The sequence below is a fragment of the Syngnathus scovelli genome, chromosome 17 (assembly GCF_024217435.2).
Source record: "Syngnathus scovelli strain Florida chromosome 17, RoL_Ssco_1.2, whole genome shotgun sequence".
Classification (NCBI taxonomy): domain Eukaryota; kingdom Metazoa; phylum Chordata; class Actinopteri; order Syngnathiformes; family Syngnathidae; genus Syngnathus; species Syngnathus scovelli.
Genome location: NC_090863.1, coordinates 11,701,358 through 11,719,011, shown reverse-complemented (window position 1 = coordinate 11,719,011; position 17,654 = coordinate 11,701,358). Strand labels below are relative to the sequence as shown.

General features: G+C 42.9%; 1 protein-coding gene across 1 annotated transcript; it reads right to left on the bottom strand.

Moving 5' to 3' along the window:
- Window positions 1-119: 119 nt before the first annotated feature.
- Window positions 120-16,941, bottom strand: LOC125984890 (artemin). Its single transcript, XM_049747190.2, has 5 exons — window positions 15,226-16,941; window positions 13,856-14,145; window positions 2,057-2,121; window positions 1,758-1,959; window positions 120-1,624 (listed from the first exon to the last, which is right to left on the bottom strand). Exons 2-5 carry the CDS (start codon window positions 13,935-13,937, stop codon window positions 1,113-1,115), a joined length of 861 nt encoding a protein of 286 aa, XP_049603147.1. The 5' UTR covers window positions 13,938-14,145; window positions 15,226-16,941; the 3' UTR covers window positions 120-1,112.
- Between the last annotated feature and the right edge of the window lie 713 nt (window positions 16,942-17,654).

Below are 17,654 nucleotides of genomic sequence, written 5' to 3'. Positions count from 1 at the left end.
GCATCCATTCGGCTGAGCTCACTTGAACGTTGAACCCATTTACTTGTTATTGAACTTCTGGGAAGAGCTGACATCTCTGTGAGTAGTAAATATTGAACATTTCACCTCCGTCTGTCGCCTTGTTTTTTTTTAAAGATAAACACTCGGTCGGTGCTCGAACTGTCGCTTGAGTCTCAGACTTTTGGGAATCACGTATGTTCAAAATCAAAGCAGTCACGTTCACAATGTCCATCCTGTGAGTCTGCAAAATACGTGGCTAGAGGAAAAGTGTTGGTTCGTAACATGAAATCCATATTCTGGCTTCATCATGGCCTTCCTGGGGAAAGTATTTGGAGCATTTATTTGAGTTTTAGGTCCATGTACTAGAATGCTCTTTGTACTCAGTGGTTAAAAAAAAAAAAAAAAAGAAATCTGCGCACTAGTGCAATGTAAAATATCCAATTTTTGGGGGGCTAAATCAGTAATTTAAGTTGGGACAACTTTAAAATATATGAAATATTATCATTTTGCGCTTAGCATAACAAAACAATTCGCTCAAAAACATTTTGCGGAGTTGATTTTACTTATAACTAGTTCAATTAGTTCTTTTAACTCTGATTTCTTTGCTGAAAATGTAGGGAAGCTCATTTTCACATAAGCAAATGATGATTTTTGTTGTTAAAATGTTATCAAAGTTTATAGAAATAGTGCACTTGTACATGGACCTTTACCTGGATGACAAGAAGATTGAATAAAAGCTCAAGCTGCTTTCTGAAGCCTCCACCTTGGCTCTGTTAGTGACCTTTGCCCCTAGTCCAGTGATTCCCAACCAGTGTTCTGTGAGTGCCGTGGAAAACAATCCAATTTTTGATTTTTCATTCATATCTTTGGTCATCTATTTATGCCCGCAACATATAGTGACAGGCTCTGATGGCAGAATTATTTTGTATCCACTTTTTGTGGCATTTTATTTTTAAAAAAGTGCCCTGGCTCAATAAAGGTTGGGAAACACTGACCTAGTAATGTCCTTGTCCTCCATGACAGGCAAAAACAAACAGGAAGTGGCTTCCATCACTTCCTGTTTTATCAGTCTTTGGTGTATTTTTTAAGCTCCTCCCATGTGTTCAGTCACTTCAGCCCATACAAATGCAGCTGGCGGCAGATAAGGACTGGATGGTCCTCCACGTAGTCTGCGCGTCCATGAAGGACACGGGCTCGTAGCGCTCGGGCCGGCAGCAAGGGTGGTTGCTGACTTTGCGCGCGGTGCGTCGCGGGAGCGAGTTGTTCTGCAGCAAGGTTTTCAGCGCCAGGTCGTAGTTAGTCCTGGAAGACTGGCAGGTGCCCACGCAAAACTTGAAGAGGACGATCTCGTCCGAGTCGAAGCCTAGTCCCAGATCACGGACTTTCATCTCTCGCTTCTCCACGTGGCAGTCCCTGCTGCTTTGCTTGGGCTTCTTGTGTTTACCTCGGCCTTTTCCGTCCCCATTCCCCGCGCCCTCAACGTCGTCCTTCTCTTTCTTCTTCCTCTTCTTCTTTTTCTTAGGCGAGCCTTTCGGTTGAGGGTCGGAGGGGTCCGAGGAACGCGCTGTGCGGCCAACCCAGCGAGCGCTTGGACGGTCGTCCGCTTCATCGACAACAGAAGGCTCTGAAAAGGACAAAAGTATAGCTTGAACAAGATGTGCGTTTCATAAATTCAATATTCAGTCATAAACAAGTAGTTTACAAAAAGCACAGCCAGCGTTGCCGATTTAGCTGTTTGGTTGCCATTTTTTTATTACCATAGAGAAGATGCCAAGGAGAGTACGGGTAGTTATCGACTTCCTGCTCCTCGTCCTCCATCACCTCTGGCAGGACGGGAAGTTGTCGCTCCTCCTGGTCACCCAGCAGGCTGGCCATGTGACCCGAGTCTACGCCGGCATCGGCTTTAACGCGAGCGCCATCGACCAGAGGTAACAGAAACAGGAGCACCCACAGCAGCACCTACGGGAGTACGAGAGACAGAAGACTCGTGAAAGGAGCTCTCCCATTTTTTCTGTAATCACTCAGCCTTAAGCAATGGCGTCCATAGCCGACTCACCTCCGCCAACATCACCGAGGTCGTATCTGGTCTCTCCTTCCTCCGATTCCTCCATCGAGTCCCACCTGGATGCAATAAGAAAAAGAGGAATGTGAGAACAAGGCTTCACTCTGTCAACTTTCCTGCTCCTTTGAAAACATAAACTAAAAGCACAACATGCGGGCGATAAGATGATTTTACACAATGCTTCTGATATTGTAAAAAAAAAAAAAAGATACAAAACAACCCCCCTGAAAAAGGCGACGTGTCAAATAAACCACGTCCTCCCTGCCCGAGAACATCGTCTTTGTTCCTCCTTAAAGAACCAGTGTTTGCTTCCAGCTAGTGTTGGCTTGTCGCTTCATACATCCACGCAAACAAAAGGCAACATCTGCGATATACTTGTCAAAAGCATTCTTCACAAGTTATTCCCGAGCCGACACCGCTTCACGGAGGTCCCGGCCAAAAAAAAGCCCCAGACATGCAGGACAGGTGATAAGAGGTGTCACGGATGCAGATGTTTATATATAGTACGTGCGGCGTGGAGGATCCAGCCCGCCACCCGGCCCGTAACATGGGGTCATCGGGTTCCTTTGTTGCCCCCTTCTCTCCCAAAATGTCAGAGGAGGTCAGCGCATCAAGTGTCGGGGGAGGTCCGCCTCGTTCATCTGTCTTGTGCATGACACTATTGGTGTTAAGGTCAAGGTCAGAGGTTGACGAGTCATTCACAACTCTTTTTAGTGCAATTGTACAGCATTTTGGACACTCGCGTGGAAAAGCAACACCGTCCAACTTTGGCCATTATCAAATTAATTCAATCCCGTTTGGTTTTCATCATCGCAACAACAAGGAAGGTTTGGTTCAAGGACAAAAAAAAGACAGGGAGGAACATGGCGGTTATAATTCATATAGACAGCGAACACACCACGGCTGCAACCTAAAACCAAACTATGCAGACTCCTTGCTCTTATCATTGCTATCCTCATCCTCATCCTCCCATGAATTGTAATTCTCAAACTTTTTTACACTAGGTTTAAAACCAAAAAGTTTGTATTTATTGCACTTAAAAGATAAATACAACTAAAATAACAAATGCACTGTACTGGATTCAAAAAAATGTTGAATCCACTAACGCCATTTTGAACCTTTAATTGAGTGATTCTTTCTCAAACCACTAGAGGGAGCACCTTCTACGCTTGAAGAATCACGGTTCCGTACTATTCTATATTGTATTTTTCTATTTTACATAGCAGGATGGGGAACGATGGGAAAGGCTAAATTATAAACTCTGTCGTGATCTCTTTCTACATGGCAGGTACTTTCTTCAGTCAAGGTACCTACCCTCTGACCTCAATATGACTCCTGTTCCTGCGCTGTTCTTTTGCTGTTTCACTGTTTCAAAATCCCCCCTGTGACACTTCAAAGACTAACAGGTGCACGTTTCTGTGGGAACCTGTACAAATATGGTGGGAACAAAACCAGTTCTTGGGACAGTTTCAAATTCCCCCGTGGACACAATCCCCACTGCCCTATAAAAATAAACATATAGATGACTCGGACTCTTTTACAGTCTCTCGAGTCCCCCTGTGACCCTTCAAAGCCCAACAGGTGTATGTTTCTGCAAATGTGGTGGGAACATCGACAGCTCTCCGGACTCTTTTGAACTCCCCCGTGAACAATTTGGATTCTTCACAGAATGACGTTTAAAATTTTTTTATATTTTGATGTATTTTGGGTCACTTTAGAACAAGTCATCAAATTTCAGGGTGAAAACATTTATGGTATTTTTATTGCTGTCAAATGTCAAAACAGGGTCAAATTGGGCCCGAGTAGTATTAAAAGGGTTAAAAGACGGGATGGTTGTGAGGGGTCACTCGCGAGCAGACCTTCATATTCGGGTCGAGTCCCATTCAGAGTTGCTAATACCGCAGCTGGGAAAGCTTAGCCTCCTTTAGATGGGGGCGCGTCTGCTGGTTCATTTCTCCCTGGCACTCCGGAGCTGTTTACAGCCCAACGCCTGCAGCCCTTCCAGGGATGCGTTGAGGAGAGAGGATGGAAAACCGCTTGAGCGATTAGTCATTATCCTTGCATTATCCTTGATATCCAGATTAAACTCGAACGATTGCAGCTCAATATCCATCCATCCATCCATCCATCCATCCATCCATCCATCCATCCATCCATCCATCCATCCATCCATCCATCATGTTGAAGTATGGTTTTAAAATCACACTTTTTACACAGGAACACATAATTGGTCATTTTTTTATATTGCAGCCAATAAACATTGAAAAAAAATCATAATTCAGAATGCATAACATTGTGTATATATCATATTGAGCCATGTTTTTCTTTGGAACGCATGCTACGGAATTCCTATGATGGGAGTCCAACTATTGAAAGTGATTCTCTATTTCTCTTAAATTCTCCCTATTAACATTTAACATGAACATTAACATCAACATAAATTTGAAGCAGCATGTAAATCATCTGAAAAACATTCCCTTTCATTTCATGTACGCTATGAAGGCCATTCCACTTCCATTTGTGTGTACACTCTCAAATGTTTGATGATCAACAAGTCAAGAAGATTAAAATGTGACCCCCTAAATCATTTGCTTGTCATAATCATTAATGCAATTTCTACCAGCTGGATTTGGAATGAATGAGGGAATGTGCTTGTGATTAAGGATGTGGGTGCCTACTGTATACTGTTACAGGTTTGGAGCTGGCCGCTTGCCGACACTCTCTAGAAACCTCTCACCTTGTTTTTAAAAAAAAAAAAAAGCACCAGCATCTCTCTTGTTTCACCGACCTTCTCTCATAATGACCCTTTATTAGGGCCAAAATAACGCTGTCTGCAGCGTACACGAACGCAAAATGACCTCCAGGGTTAACCTGTCACTAACACGGTGCCTGATTGCAACAGTACAGTAAATCACTGCTGGCTCAATAAAACACACCTGCAGTGTAAGAGGAGATATGGGAGAGGCAGAACACCGGGAGAGCTGCCTGATCACTACCAGACACCCAACCATCCGTGGCAAGGGGGGTCCCTAAAAATATGCTCAACAGCTTTGCAACACTGTAGAATAGCTGCATTGTTGTTTTTTTCGATTTAGATCCGATCATGATGCGATGCCAAGTGCCTCCTTATTTATTTCAATAGTTATGAATTATTATCTAGATCAGTTGATTTAACCAGTGGTTATAAATGTTTTATAAATGTTTATTCTTGAAAAAAAACATACTTCACTCCTCTTTCACTATGTGTCAAATTGACTGAATCACTATCGATTTTTTTTCACAAGCGCCCGATGAACTGACGGGGTTACAGCCTCAACAAAAATCCACACACAATTTGTGAGGTCAGCACGAAAATCAAAACATCTCAACCTGTCAAATGTGGAGAAATTGTTTTGATTTGAAGAGGTTGAATCCAATGAAGAATGAAGGATGAAGAAAGAATACCTTTTACGCATTGATAGAATTGGTCAGATATATTATCAGTGATCATTTACCATTTCAGTTTTCCTCATTTTTGGGGAACGTGGTGAACATTTTTGCAGGTGATTTTTGTCATCATTCAAACTTGGCAGTTACCAAATAACAAATTTACAAACCCACTTAATAGGGACTCTAAACAACAAAGCAAGAGGTGGCCTTAAATTTTCATGGTACAGTACATTACATATTCACTTCATTTTCAGTCGACAAAATGGTCACACTTTTACTCTCTGTAGGAAAAAAAGATAACGCTGTAATTGTGTTAGGAGGTAATTGTATGATAAGGAGAATTAAAACTAGAGAATCTTTTTTTTCCTCGCCTGGTCTATATATGACTTTTTTTCTCCATAATCCTGTTTAAAAAAAAAGTCATTAACATCCTTAGATTTTTTGCCAGTGCTGTAAATTCCATATTAAATTTATTCTTTAACTATGCAAAGTTCAATATTGCGAAAGAAAAAAAAGATAATTTCGTTGGGGGTAATCGTATGATAAGGAGAATTAAAACGAGAGAATAGCTTATTGTCCAGGGGTAGCGGGAATGGAAAAAAAAAAAAAGCTAATTGAAGCTCTGAATGAGAGGAGAGATAAAATGAAATCGGGGGAGCAAAGGGAATGTCAAATTGCGAGTGCAGACTGAAGGCCGGTCAGACTGTAATCCCATAATCCCGAGCGGGCAGACGGGATGTAATTGCTCGTTAGTGCCACTTTCCACTCACAGTTCTGTCACTGCTTGAAAAGCGCAAAGGGTTGTGCTCAAATGAGAAACAGATAGTGGGTCCCATGCAGAAAAGGACATGTGCAGCCCACTCAAAAAAAAAAAAAAAAAAAAACACCCACATTGTGTCTCTGCCAATTTCTCTCACACACCGGGGCAGGGGGGCTCAAGGTAATCAGAGGTGCGGACACCAGCAAGCCTGGAGGAGGATGGTGAGGAGTGGAGGGCTGGCTATCTTTCTGTGTGAACCCCCAGGTCCCCACTCTGCACTTCTCCCACCTGGAGATTTTATTAAGCCACTAACAACATCTCATTCTTTTGGTGAGGTGCAGGGGGGGTATAACATATGTGGAGGGAAAGCGTGCTGAGTTGGTGAGATGCGAGGAATAATGTGTCGCAAGCCATCGAGGCTGCAAGTGGCTCCTAAGTGAATCTGATGGCGTTCGATTCCAATATCTTTGCGAATTTGAAAAGTCTTGCAGTCAGACTATATTCACATATAATTACTGCAGCCAAGTTAAGCACATGCAGTAAGAATGATTTTGTTTTTCCCGGGTTCAATGGTACCTCAAAATACTACGGCAAAGCATCTCACCCCATTGAAATGAATGGACACGGCCTTAATCCGTTCCTTTAGACAGTTGTTTAGCTGTTCTAAGTGCATCGAAGTGTAGTTAACCTAAGTCGGGTAACTTGTATCCAAAGGCATTGTTGCACACTGTATGCTTTTTGTGGAATTTTTTTAGGTGGTGTGCCGTGAGATTTTTCTCAAAAAAAAAAAAAAACGATTAGGAAACGTTTTCATTTTGTCTTTGTCATTCGTCATAGTAAGAATGTTGATCAGCATCCCACAGCGGATCGTGTTTGACCTCGTAGTCGCACTGTATTGTTTCTCGGCCTCGGTGGAGGTCTGGTACAGAAAGCTGTACGGAAAGATTTATTGTCGTGCTTGGGAGCAGTTGGGTGACATGGCTAACGTCAGCTGCTCATTCATGCATCCAGGGATTTATTTTGAGTTGTTTCTGACCACCTGCTGGACTTACTGGCCTTTTATAATTCTGTTTTTCAACTCTGGGAAAACATCTGGCTCACTTAGCAGAGCTTGTGAACAGCAGATTTTAAAAATGGCCGCCTGAAATTGCATGCCGTAAAACAAAAACATTAAGAGTGCTAAACACTTTGCAGAGCTGAGGAAGGACTCATAATTCTTTGCGGAGTCATCAAAATATTTATTGCAGCGTTTTAAGATGCATTTTATGTCACACTGGGGTGATTATCTACGTGATTACTGGCTTATGAATACTTGTAGTTAACTAGTGGCAGATTTAGGAGAACCAGAACACATTCGCAGCTTGGCTTCAAGTCCGACAATACAACCTGGACTTAATTAGAAGTCCCAATTAGGGAAAACATATTGGGTGCCTGACGAGGAACCTGAGTGAGTGATTAGTGGTTTCCTGCCGCCTTCCCTCCCTCCCCACCAACGCGCTCCAGAGAGCAGAATGGCTAATGGTTCGTTTGTGGCGATGAATGAGGAGTACAACGCTTTGGAAGCTGGAGCTGCATCATGACTTTTTGCGGAAAAAAATATTGATGTTATGATAACTGGGATTTACCTTTTTTTTTTGCCGTGCTTGAACTACACGCTTGTTTGTTTTGGTCCATTATCTTAATGGCATGATGAAAGATTTCCAAATCAGTTTGCTTATTAAATTATCAGACAAAAAGTTTTTTGCAGCTCTCTAGCTGCTGCCATCCCGTGTCACATGAATGAAGATTAATGAATCCTTCCTGGAAGAAGCAATCACCTCCACTGAATATCACACATGAGCTTGTGCACATACTTTCCCTCCCAAAGCTTTTCATCACTTTGGTGAAGGTTAATCTTTGTCTCATCAGTCCATAAAACTGAGATCATTTCAAAGACTCAACTCAGTAGTTTTTGGAAATCCCCCCCCCCCAGCCTGATTTGTATCTTCTTGACTAGCCTCTGAATTTTTTGCTCTTGCTTTGTGGCTAATGTTTGATTTTCTGTCATCTCTAAACAAAAAAAAAAAAATCATTTTGTCACTGTATTGTCTCTTTTTGTTTCGGGCTCCCTTTTATGCATAAGCTACAGTCTATTTTTTTTCACCATACATTCCATGCTGCGCCCTGTCATCATTGCTGGTATGTAGCATCCACTGCTGCCAGGCATCTCTCAAAACCTGAACATTTATTGCAGTTGTGGTAGTTTATAGCAGGGGGAAAGGATTTTCCTTTTTTTTTTTTTTTTTTAGTCTCGAGCCAATCATTGGAGTGTTAACCCCCTCAGTGTCAGTGGGCTATGTTTACATTTATTTGGATTAAAATCAATTATCAACATGAATTAACTATTGAGAAATTGTCTTGTAGAATCCTGCATGACGTATAAAAGTTCCGACGACTTTTTGTTTGAAAGCAGAGATTGCTGCCTTATCAGTCACACTTGTAATTGGCAACAAGTGAGCACAATGTATTTTGTAGTGAAAGGAATGAAAGTTGAAGTGGTAGAAAAAAGCGCCAAGTGAGGAGAGCTCTTCGTACACTAAGGAATTCTAATGACTGCTGTAGGATTTTCCACATCAGCTGAAACTTCCTACATGGCAACCGCTTCTACAAGATTAAGCTTGCAGGGTCACTGGAAAGTTACGCTAGTATGCCGTTAGCGCTAATTATCAGCGCTGGGAAGTAGTTGGATACAAATACTTTGGAAGATTTTTCAGGTGTCTGTACTTGACAATTGTTTAATGATGACTTTTTAATTTTAGATTCTACAATTGAGTTTAGATTTCTTACTTTGGCTTGGTTTTTTTTTCAACATCTGCGCTATGGTATAGAAAATTTGTTTGTTGAAGAGTGGAAAAAAATCATTCGTCTTTTAACACATGCAGACTTGGATCGGTTGTGCGACGCATGAGATAAAATAGACGGGATGCGTTTTCCCATGAGGTGAAAACGTCCTCCCGACATGACAAACGTGTCTCTTCGACATTGTCTTCTCCGTGTCTCAAGGAGCAGCTTTGCCGTCCGTCCCTGACCCCAATAACCTGAATTCCTGCCTGATTGAGTTGCTTTTAAAAGGAAGCCACACAGAGTGCGCTTGGCTGATCCTCACCTTAAATGGGAACACATTGTGGACGTGTGGGAGAGATGATCAGAGAGAAAGATTTCCTCTTTCCGGTGCTCGTGAAGAGGGGGGGTGCTTTAAAGGCATCAAGACCAGGCCAAGAAAAGACAGAAAACACACTTGCAACTCAGCCGGCATCACTTGGTCTTATGAGTTTACATCCTTATAACAGAAAAAAAAAAACGTTTTTGCAGTGTATGCATTTCAGACCCACCAAAAATCTGCAAATATCAAGCGAGCGTCTTAAAAAAAAATGGCTCAAATAACGTTCCCTTTTAAAATATACTGTATATCGAGATACGTATCAGGTTGTCTTTGCACCCCCCTAATATATGGAACGTGAAAGCATGTGTTGTATGTTTTTTGAAGAGCTACCTGGATTATAAAACACACCCAATTATAAATCACACCAGCTAAGAGTCGAGAAAAAAAAACGTTTTGTTCATATATAACAAATATATATGTTTTTATAAACCGCTGGTGTGTTAATGTTTAATTTCCATATATAAGAGAACATGCACAAATCATACAATATCATAAAAATCATGAAAAACCCATAGATAAGCCGCACTGGACTATAAGCCGCAGGGTTCAAAGCTTGTACAAAAACTAGCAACTTATTGTCCCAAAAATACTGCCGAGTCCCTTTGTCCTTTTTGTGCTCTTGTTATTTCTCTAAACGAAACCCACATTGAGAAAAGTAACACACATGCAAGCATACATACACACACACACACACAGTGCAATCATTATGAGTGTGTCTTGTGTCTGGGCGAACCAGAAGTTTCCAAAGTGTTTCCGCGTCGCCCGCTCGCGCCCCAGACGGGCTGGCTCTAATGACCTGGCCTGATGGTTCAAAGCGGCCCGCAAACGCTATGATTAATGAACGAGTCCAGCTAATTTCACCAGAATTCAGCTTATTGTATGCATAAAAAAAAAAAAAAAAAACACTTGAGTTAACATTCTTCACTATTTTCAAGAACGGTTGGAAGGGAGGAGATCTTACGATAAAGACAGAAGTTCATTTCATGTTCCAAAAAGATTAACTGCTGCCTTGCTTGAACTTATTGAAGCTGTTTGAACTTGAAGAAGTCAAAGTGGTCCACAACAACTAAACAACCCCAGATCAGAGCTTGGGAGAAGGGGAATCATTTTCGTCTGCATTCTTAGTCAAGATTGTCTCGTGCGACAAAAGGCCAGCTCTCCGAACAACAACAACAGCAGCAGCTTGGGAAGCAATGAATCCATTGAAAAAATTGAAATTCCTTTTTGTCAGATCATGCCTCCTTCAATTTGCCCTGAAGTCATCATTGTGGCGGGCTGCGAACTTTAAGCATTTCCAGATTGAAGTTGCCCTGTGGCACTCCGCGTTGCGTAATCAATCTCTCTCAGCGCACTGAGCATGCAGCTATCTCATTATAGCCCCAAAGACCGTCCATCATTTTAATGGATGTATATTTGATTTCATCAAGGTTATTAGCAAAGTGCGCTTCTGAAGTTTGTCAATGTTGGACGACTACATTTTTAAAATTTGGCGGGGTTCCGTTTTTTTTTTTCCGATTTCTCACAGCCAAGGTTTGAACCTCAAAACTGTTGGGATTTTTACTTACTAGTCAACAGTAACTGTTTCAAAATGGCAACACTGGGTGTCTCCAGGATGGCATCAAAAGTGGAAGGCAAACATTGTGAACCAACCACATAAGTCAAAATGATCACGCTCTAACCCAGCGCTCCAGTCTTGGCTTTTATTTCACATTCCAAAAATACCACGGGACACCACCAAACAAAAAGAAATCTTGTGGAAGACTGTTGTGTCACTGGCATAAATAAATGAAATTAAATAATTTACTACCGCACAGCAGCAGCGAGCCCAACTAGATTAAGTCCAGTAACAAAATATTAGACTACAACTCTTGCCCAAAGTCAGCTGGAACTGGCGACAAGTCATCAGCCATCTTAATGAGGCCAAGCGGTAGAGCAAAATGGATGTATTAGGGGTTATTTGAGTAACTGGCTGACAGGAAATGTTGGCAAGTTTGCAAGAGGCTCTTGCAATTTCTGAAACTCAAACGACCACTGCTGGTATAAATCTTACATGCAAAACTCAAGGAAATTCCAGACATTTAGAGTGGCTGTGCAAAAATTCCCACCAGCGGACTCTGTTAGCCGCACCTGTCTGTAGAAATACATCACGTCTTGGCCATGAGCGCATGTAATAATATTTAATAAGGTGCTCAAATAATTGACTTTGACTTCCATTTCAGTCTGGTTCCCCAGATTTTGCAACTCGAGAGGTTGCTCTTGTGAGAATCGAAAGAAGTGAAAGAAGCCTTCTACGGCTGCATCGCGCCACACATTTCTGAGGTCCCCGAATCGTGTCTCCCGTGTTGCGGATGAGATGTAATAAACAAACCCAAATACACTTTACAAGGCTCTTTCGAAGAAACGAGAAGCAATAATGCTACGTCATTTTGTCATTTTAATTGCAACGAGCGCAACACGTTGCAAAAGTCTCGTAAAACCTCACGCAAGTTAAAACAAAGCAGACGACACGTCACCTAGAAGCACGCTGGCTGGTTATAGCTGGCCCTCAGCGGGGCCGGCGACCCCGTGACCTTTGACTGCAGGAAGTGAAAGCTGTGCCAGCGTGACGGCCGAGTGTGACAAGTCAGAGCGAGTCGTCGCTCAGTTGATTTTGTGGTGTTTAGGTTACAAAACGTGACGGCCTATTAGAGGACGCGTGCTGGAGACGGGTCACGTATCCCAACTTACGGTAAAATGGGGAGGACAAGTAGAATACGAGTTTGGACGCCCTCACGCTGAGCCTCATTTGTGTTCCTCAGGCATGACACATTGCATGCACATGAGTGTGAGTCAGTGGGTCACTGAGTCAGTCACTAAACTGAGTCATCCAGGTGCTTTTATTTTTTTTTTCTTCATTCTGAAGGCCAAATCTTGACAAATGACACAGAAAACACAAACGTCATTCCGCATAAGGAAACAGAGGTGTGGGAGAGACACAGAGAACAAAACACATCCCCAGAGGTTTGAAATTAAAAGAAAGGGTCAAGCTGGGCCCACAGCCAGCAGCTCGGGAAGCCGACACGATCAAAACAGTTTCATGTGAGAATGAAGCCGCACTTCGGTGAATTCTGCTCTGTCAAAACTCATCAAGATTAAGACACTTCAACCGTGCCTGATCCCCACTCTGCTGCTCCGTGCGTATGCATGCGTGTTTGCAACAAATGAGAAAGAAAGCAATACTATCATATCATATTGTTGTTATCCAATGAAAAGCATATTAGTCCTTTCATCCCTAATATCAAGCCACGAGTCTTTGAGTTTCAAACCAGTCTAACAGTCCAGTTAAGTGTTGTGAAATTAAAGACACGAGTTTTCATTGTAGCAGTTTTTTTTATTTACTATTAAATAAATAGATAAATTAAATAAATAAATAAATAAATAAATAAATAAATAAATAAATAAATAAATAAATAGCAAGTCGACCTCAATTATTCTTATTTTCTTGGCAGTTGGTTCTCCCAGCTTATACCACCGTCGTTTTCATTGTAGCAGTTTTTTTTATTTACTATTAAATAAATAGATAAATAAATAAATAAATAAATAAATAAATAAATAAATAAATAAATAAATCCATAGCAAGTCGACCTCAATTATTCTTATTTTCTTGGCAGTTGGTTCTCCCAGCTTATACTACCGTCGTTTTCATTGTAGCAGTTTTTTTTATTTACTATTAAATAAATAGATAAATAAATAAATAAATAAATAAATAAATAAATAAATAAATGGAGAAATAAATTAAATTAAAATAAATAAATAAATAAATAAATAAATAAATAAATAAATAAATACACAGCAAGTCGACCTCACTTATTCTTATTTTCTTGGCAGTTGGTTCTCCCAGCTTACACCACCGTCGTGAACTAAGCAACCCATCGCAATTTGAGAATCACCACGCAGTCAAACTAAACCCAGCACAATCCGTTTGAAAGACCAGCAATACGTCTCATTGGATAGTATGCAGGCTTTCGGCCAATAAATGAGAGCTCCCCTGGAAGACGCCTTGACAGCCACAGTCCGTCTTAAGCCGTCCCAACAGTGTAAACTTCACAAACACTTTCAGTATCCCCCGCCTCTGCTTCACCTTTGACACAGACTTCCAAATAAACCTTAAATTCATCCCCGTAAATGTTGACTCCAGGTTACATTGACCCACCCTGCGCGGAGCGAACCAGCTGGCAGGTGAAAGCAACACAGTATGAAAAAGCCATCCAACATGAGCCAGTGTTGTCACAGCAAACACACCATGACAAATGACAGCTCTCAGCAGCGGCAAGAAAACAGAAAAACAGCTCCTGGTCATCAGGAAGGCTGTCATCCAATCACCGTGGCAACATGCTGACACCCATGTAACGTTGGGACTTACCGGATGACGCGCAGAGGTCAAGAAGGGTGCCCGCCCCCCGCCGGGTCGATAATGGTCTTCTCCATCCACGGCACCGTGTCATGTTTTAGCGCCTTGTGGTCACAGCGTGCAGGAGCTCCGAGCTGACTGTCTCCTCTTCAGCAAACATGAAGAATCCATCTGCGTGCAGGGGACAGGCTGGAGGCACCTCCTCCTCCTCTTCCCCCCCCCCACCAGGACCTCTTTCTGTGGCTGGACTCCTGCCTCGGCTTCCCCCCGCCACTCAAAGCCTTGCGCAATCTCAGCCACCCCTGGACAAGAGCAGAGAAGGTGTCAACAGCCAAACGAAAACTTCAAAGTGTCTCACAGCTTGTTTGGAGAGCAGTGTCGTTCAGAACAAATGATTTGCTGTGATTAGCAATCTGCGGCGGTCATACTTAACATAAATCCGAAATACTTGACAAGTGCTTTTTAATATCACGCTTGACTGAAAACATGACATCTGTATCTGTCAATTGTTTGCCTTGTTGTTCCATGCGTGAAGATTTATAATATTACTTTTACATTAGACTTTTGTTATGATTTGGGGGGAATTTTTGGTGGTAAATATTTTGAATTCCATTTTGCCGTATGTGTCAAGTTCACACCTCAGTCTAACAAAGCCGGTTTCTCATTTGGAGAAATGTACAGGCCTTTTTTTTTCAGTGATATACGATAGTTTTCCATATCTTGATTATGAGAAGTTTGTATTAACAAACTTAAGTGTTTTAATGAGTTTAAATATGTTCAAAGCATGCGGGATGGGTTAAATTACATTAAAAGTGCCTATCACGGAAGGGGTCTGGGATGTATCCTTATGATAAATGGGAGGGGGGGGGGGGTCACTACAGTTCTAAAGTCTTGCAAGATCATTAGCTTTGTTATTACGAATAATGACCTATGGGCATTAGAGCAGAATCAACAGAGACGGCAGAACATGAATTACCCTATATTGCTATTTGTGACATGCAGTTTACTCACGACCATATCATATATTTTGATTTAGAGACATAGATCTTCTAAAAAAAAAAAATAACGATGTAAACAAGCATAATACGGAAAAGGTAGAGCAAGAGTTATGCACTATAATTTGGGATACGAGGCCAGATGGGGGAAGAATATACTTAACAACACAGCATGCTTGCTGCGCGAAGCCTACATTAAATGTAATTGCAGTTTGTTTGCGTTGACGGAAATAAAGGTTACAACCTGGAGGACACATACACAGCCACGCTTTACACTCAGACATGTACTAAATATTTGTCCTCAATTTCCTTCTGGTGCTGACTCACATCCAACAAGCATGTTTCATGTGATGAAGCCAGTTTTTCTCCTTCACAGCTCCCACTAACCTGTTCAGTCCTGCCTTCAATCAGCGTGGAAGGGGAGAAAGTCTCACAACATATGCAAAACTTTCTTCGTCTTCAAAGAGACCGTTCTTCAAATTCTATTTGGGGGAGTTAATTACAAAAAATAAAGCTTCCAAAAAGGAAAAAGTCGGTGCGCAGTTGTGTTACGCACGAGCAATCCGGCCGCCAGATGCGTTGAGGGAGATTTAAAAGGCTTCTCTCAGGTATGTTCCCAATGCCGAGCGCCTCTACAGCTCCGTGAGAGTGAAGCGCGCGCTGTGAAGTAAAGCGAAGCAGAGTGTTCCTCGAATGGCCCGCGGTGGTGTTGGCTGTGCGTAAAAAGCGCGACGCTGCGCTCCGCCTGTCAGAGTGAAACTGGAGCGCGCCAGTCGCTCCTCAAGCTGTTGTGACTTCTCTCCCCCCCCCCCTTGCACACGCATAGCTCAAGTGTCTTGTTGTTTCTCAGGGGGAGGAGAGAGGAGAAACGAGGCAGGCATGGATGGGGAATGATTGTCACCCAGGATAGATCAGCGGATGGGCGTCTGCTCAACAATCCCCCGAGTAACCACTGACGGGGGGGGAAATGTGAGGCTCACAAAGACCAACGATGAGATTCACCTGCAAAAATGGGGTAAGTTCTGCCTTCATTAATCATGTGTTCACACCAGATGTCAATAGAAGAATAAACCTGACGTGCTTCCAAATAAAGTCAATGTAAACGACTTCAAATGCTCAAATTGGTGTGAATTCATCATTCCATCCCTATCACACTACAATTACAGAAAACAAGTTCACCTCACTGATTTGTGCCACATGCATCACCTGAAAGAATTCTGATGACATGCCATGTAAATAAAGTACATTATAAAGGAGTTGGTGCTGACCTAAGAGGGGTCGGAAAAATGCTGAGCAAAAATCGGATCGGTCCCATTGCTAATTCTTTTATAATAGGTTGTAAATGCCGACCCACCGCTGCTCTCCACCTTCCACACAACGACGAGGCACTCCCTGCATGGCAAACACTGCAGGCACAAAGGCTGGGTAAACACCTCTCCGGCGAGGGCCCACTCACCTCGCAAAATGCAGGGAGGATCCCCGTTCTGCGTCTCGACTAAAAGTGGCCGCAACAACAATGAGCACGGCTCAAGTGGGTGACACGCAGGAATGCGCAGTCAGATAATATGATGGCTTCCAAAGCAAGAGGAGCAGGTGAAAGGGGAGAGAAAGCAGCGATTGATGTTTTGTTTGGGAGAGAGAACTCACTTGGGACATCTCACTACAATGACAGGACAAATGTTTCAAAAACACATTGGAGCTAGTTGGTAACCACCTCCTAAAGTATTTGACCGTCCAAGTGGCGGATCATGACACCCAAGTCCACGGCCGAGCGGTTGAGGACCGCTGCGCTATCGGCACAAGGCTAAAAATAGACTCAAAGGAATGGAGCAGCGGTCCAGTTGCTGCAGAGGCCACAACATGTAACAAGTGAGTCAACATCATCCATCACTTTGAGTGATGAGCTTGTTGCGTGTTGGTTGAGGCTTTGGAGCGTGACAATGTTTGTACAGTCACCTCATACAAGGGCAATACACACGTCACAAAGCTCAGATAGAATCCTTGGAAGATTGCAAGTGGAGAATTCCTGGCATCTCCTGGGATGTGTTTTTTTTTTTTTTTTCTGATACCTTCGAGTTTCTGAAAAGATGCTGCAAAATTCAGCCCCCAGGCCCCCCCCAAAAGCCCACTAGAACCGCCACTGGCGATCACCCCCAGCAGCTCCTCCTCCGGAAAGTTTTTCAGTGGGAACTTTTGTCCATTCTTCAGAGGTGGCAGATGTTGGACGAGATAGGCTCACAATCTGTACTGTGGTTCCTTCTACAAGGATGTTGGATGGCATTGAGGTCAGGGTTCTGAAGTTCTTCCAGCCACACCTTAACAGAGAGTAGAAGAAAAGCTCCTTTGACAAACAGAAAAGAATTGTATTACGAGCGGGGCGTAACAAACACCATATATATGTTTCCACCTAGTAGCAAAGGTAAACTGACAGAATGCTAAAGACCACCGAACATCAAGTAGAGAATTGTTCTGTTTTTCCTCTCCATTCCATCTCATTCTATAAGGAGTTCAGTTTCAGGCCTGGGGGTCACGGCCTCTTCCTTCCAAGTCTTCTGAGAGGAGGCGGGGCGGGGAACCTGTCGCAGAGAATAAAAGTCCCACCGGCTGAAGCGGTGCAGGCTCATTTGTACGTCCGTCTGCTGGACTCACGCTCGGCCGGCCGGGCGGCCGGGAGATCCCAGGTGGCAAATATCCTCTGGCTGCAACCGCCTCTCGATCCCACACAGTGCATGGAGCTGGGAAAGCTGCTGAGGAACCAGAGCTTTGAGGCGTGACTTTTTTGGGGGGTCCGTCACCCCATTAACAGCAAAATGGCT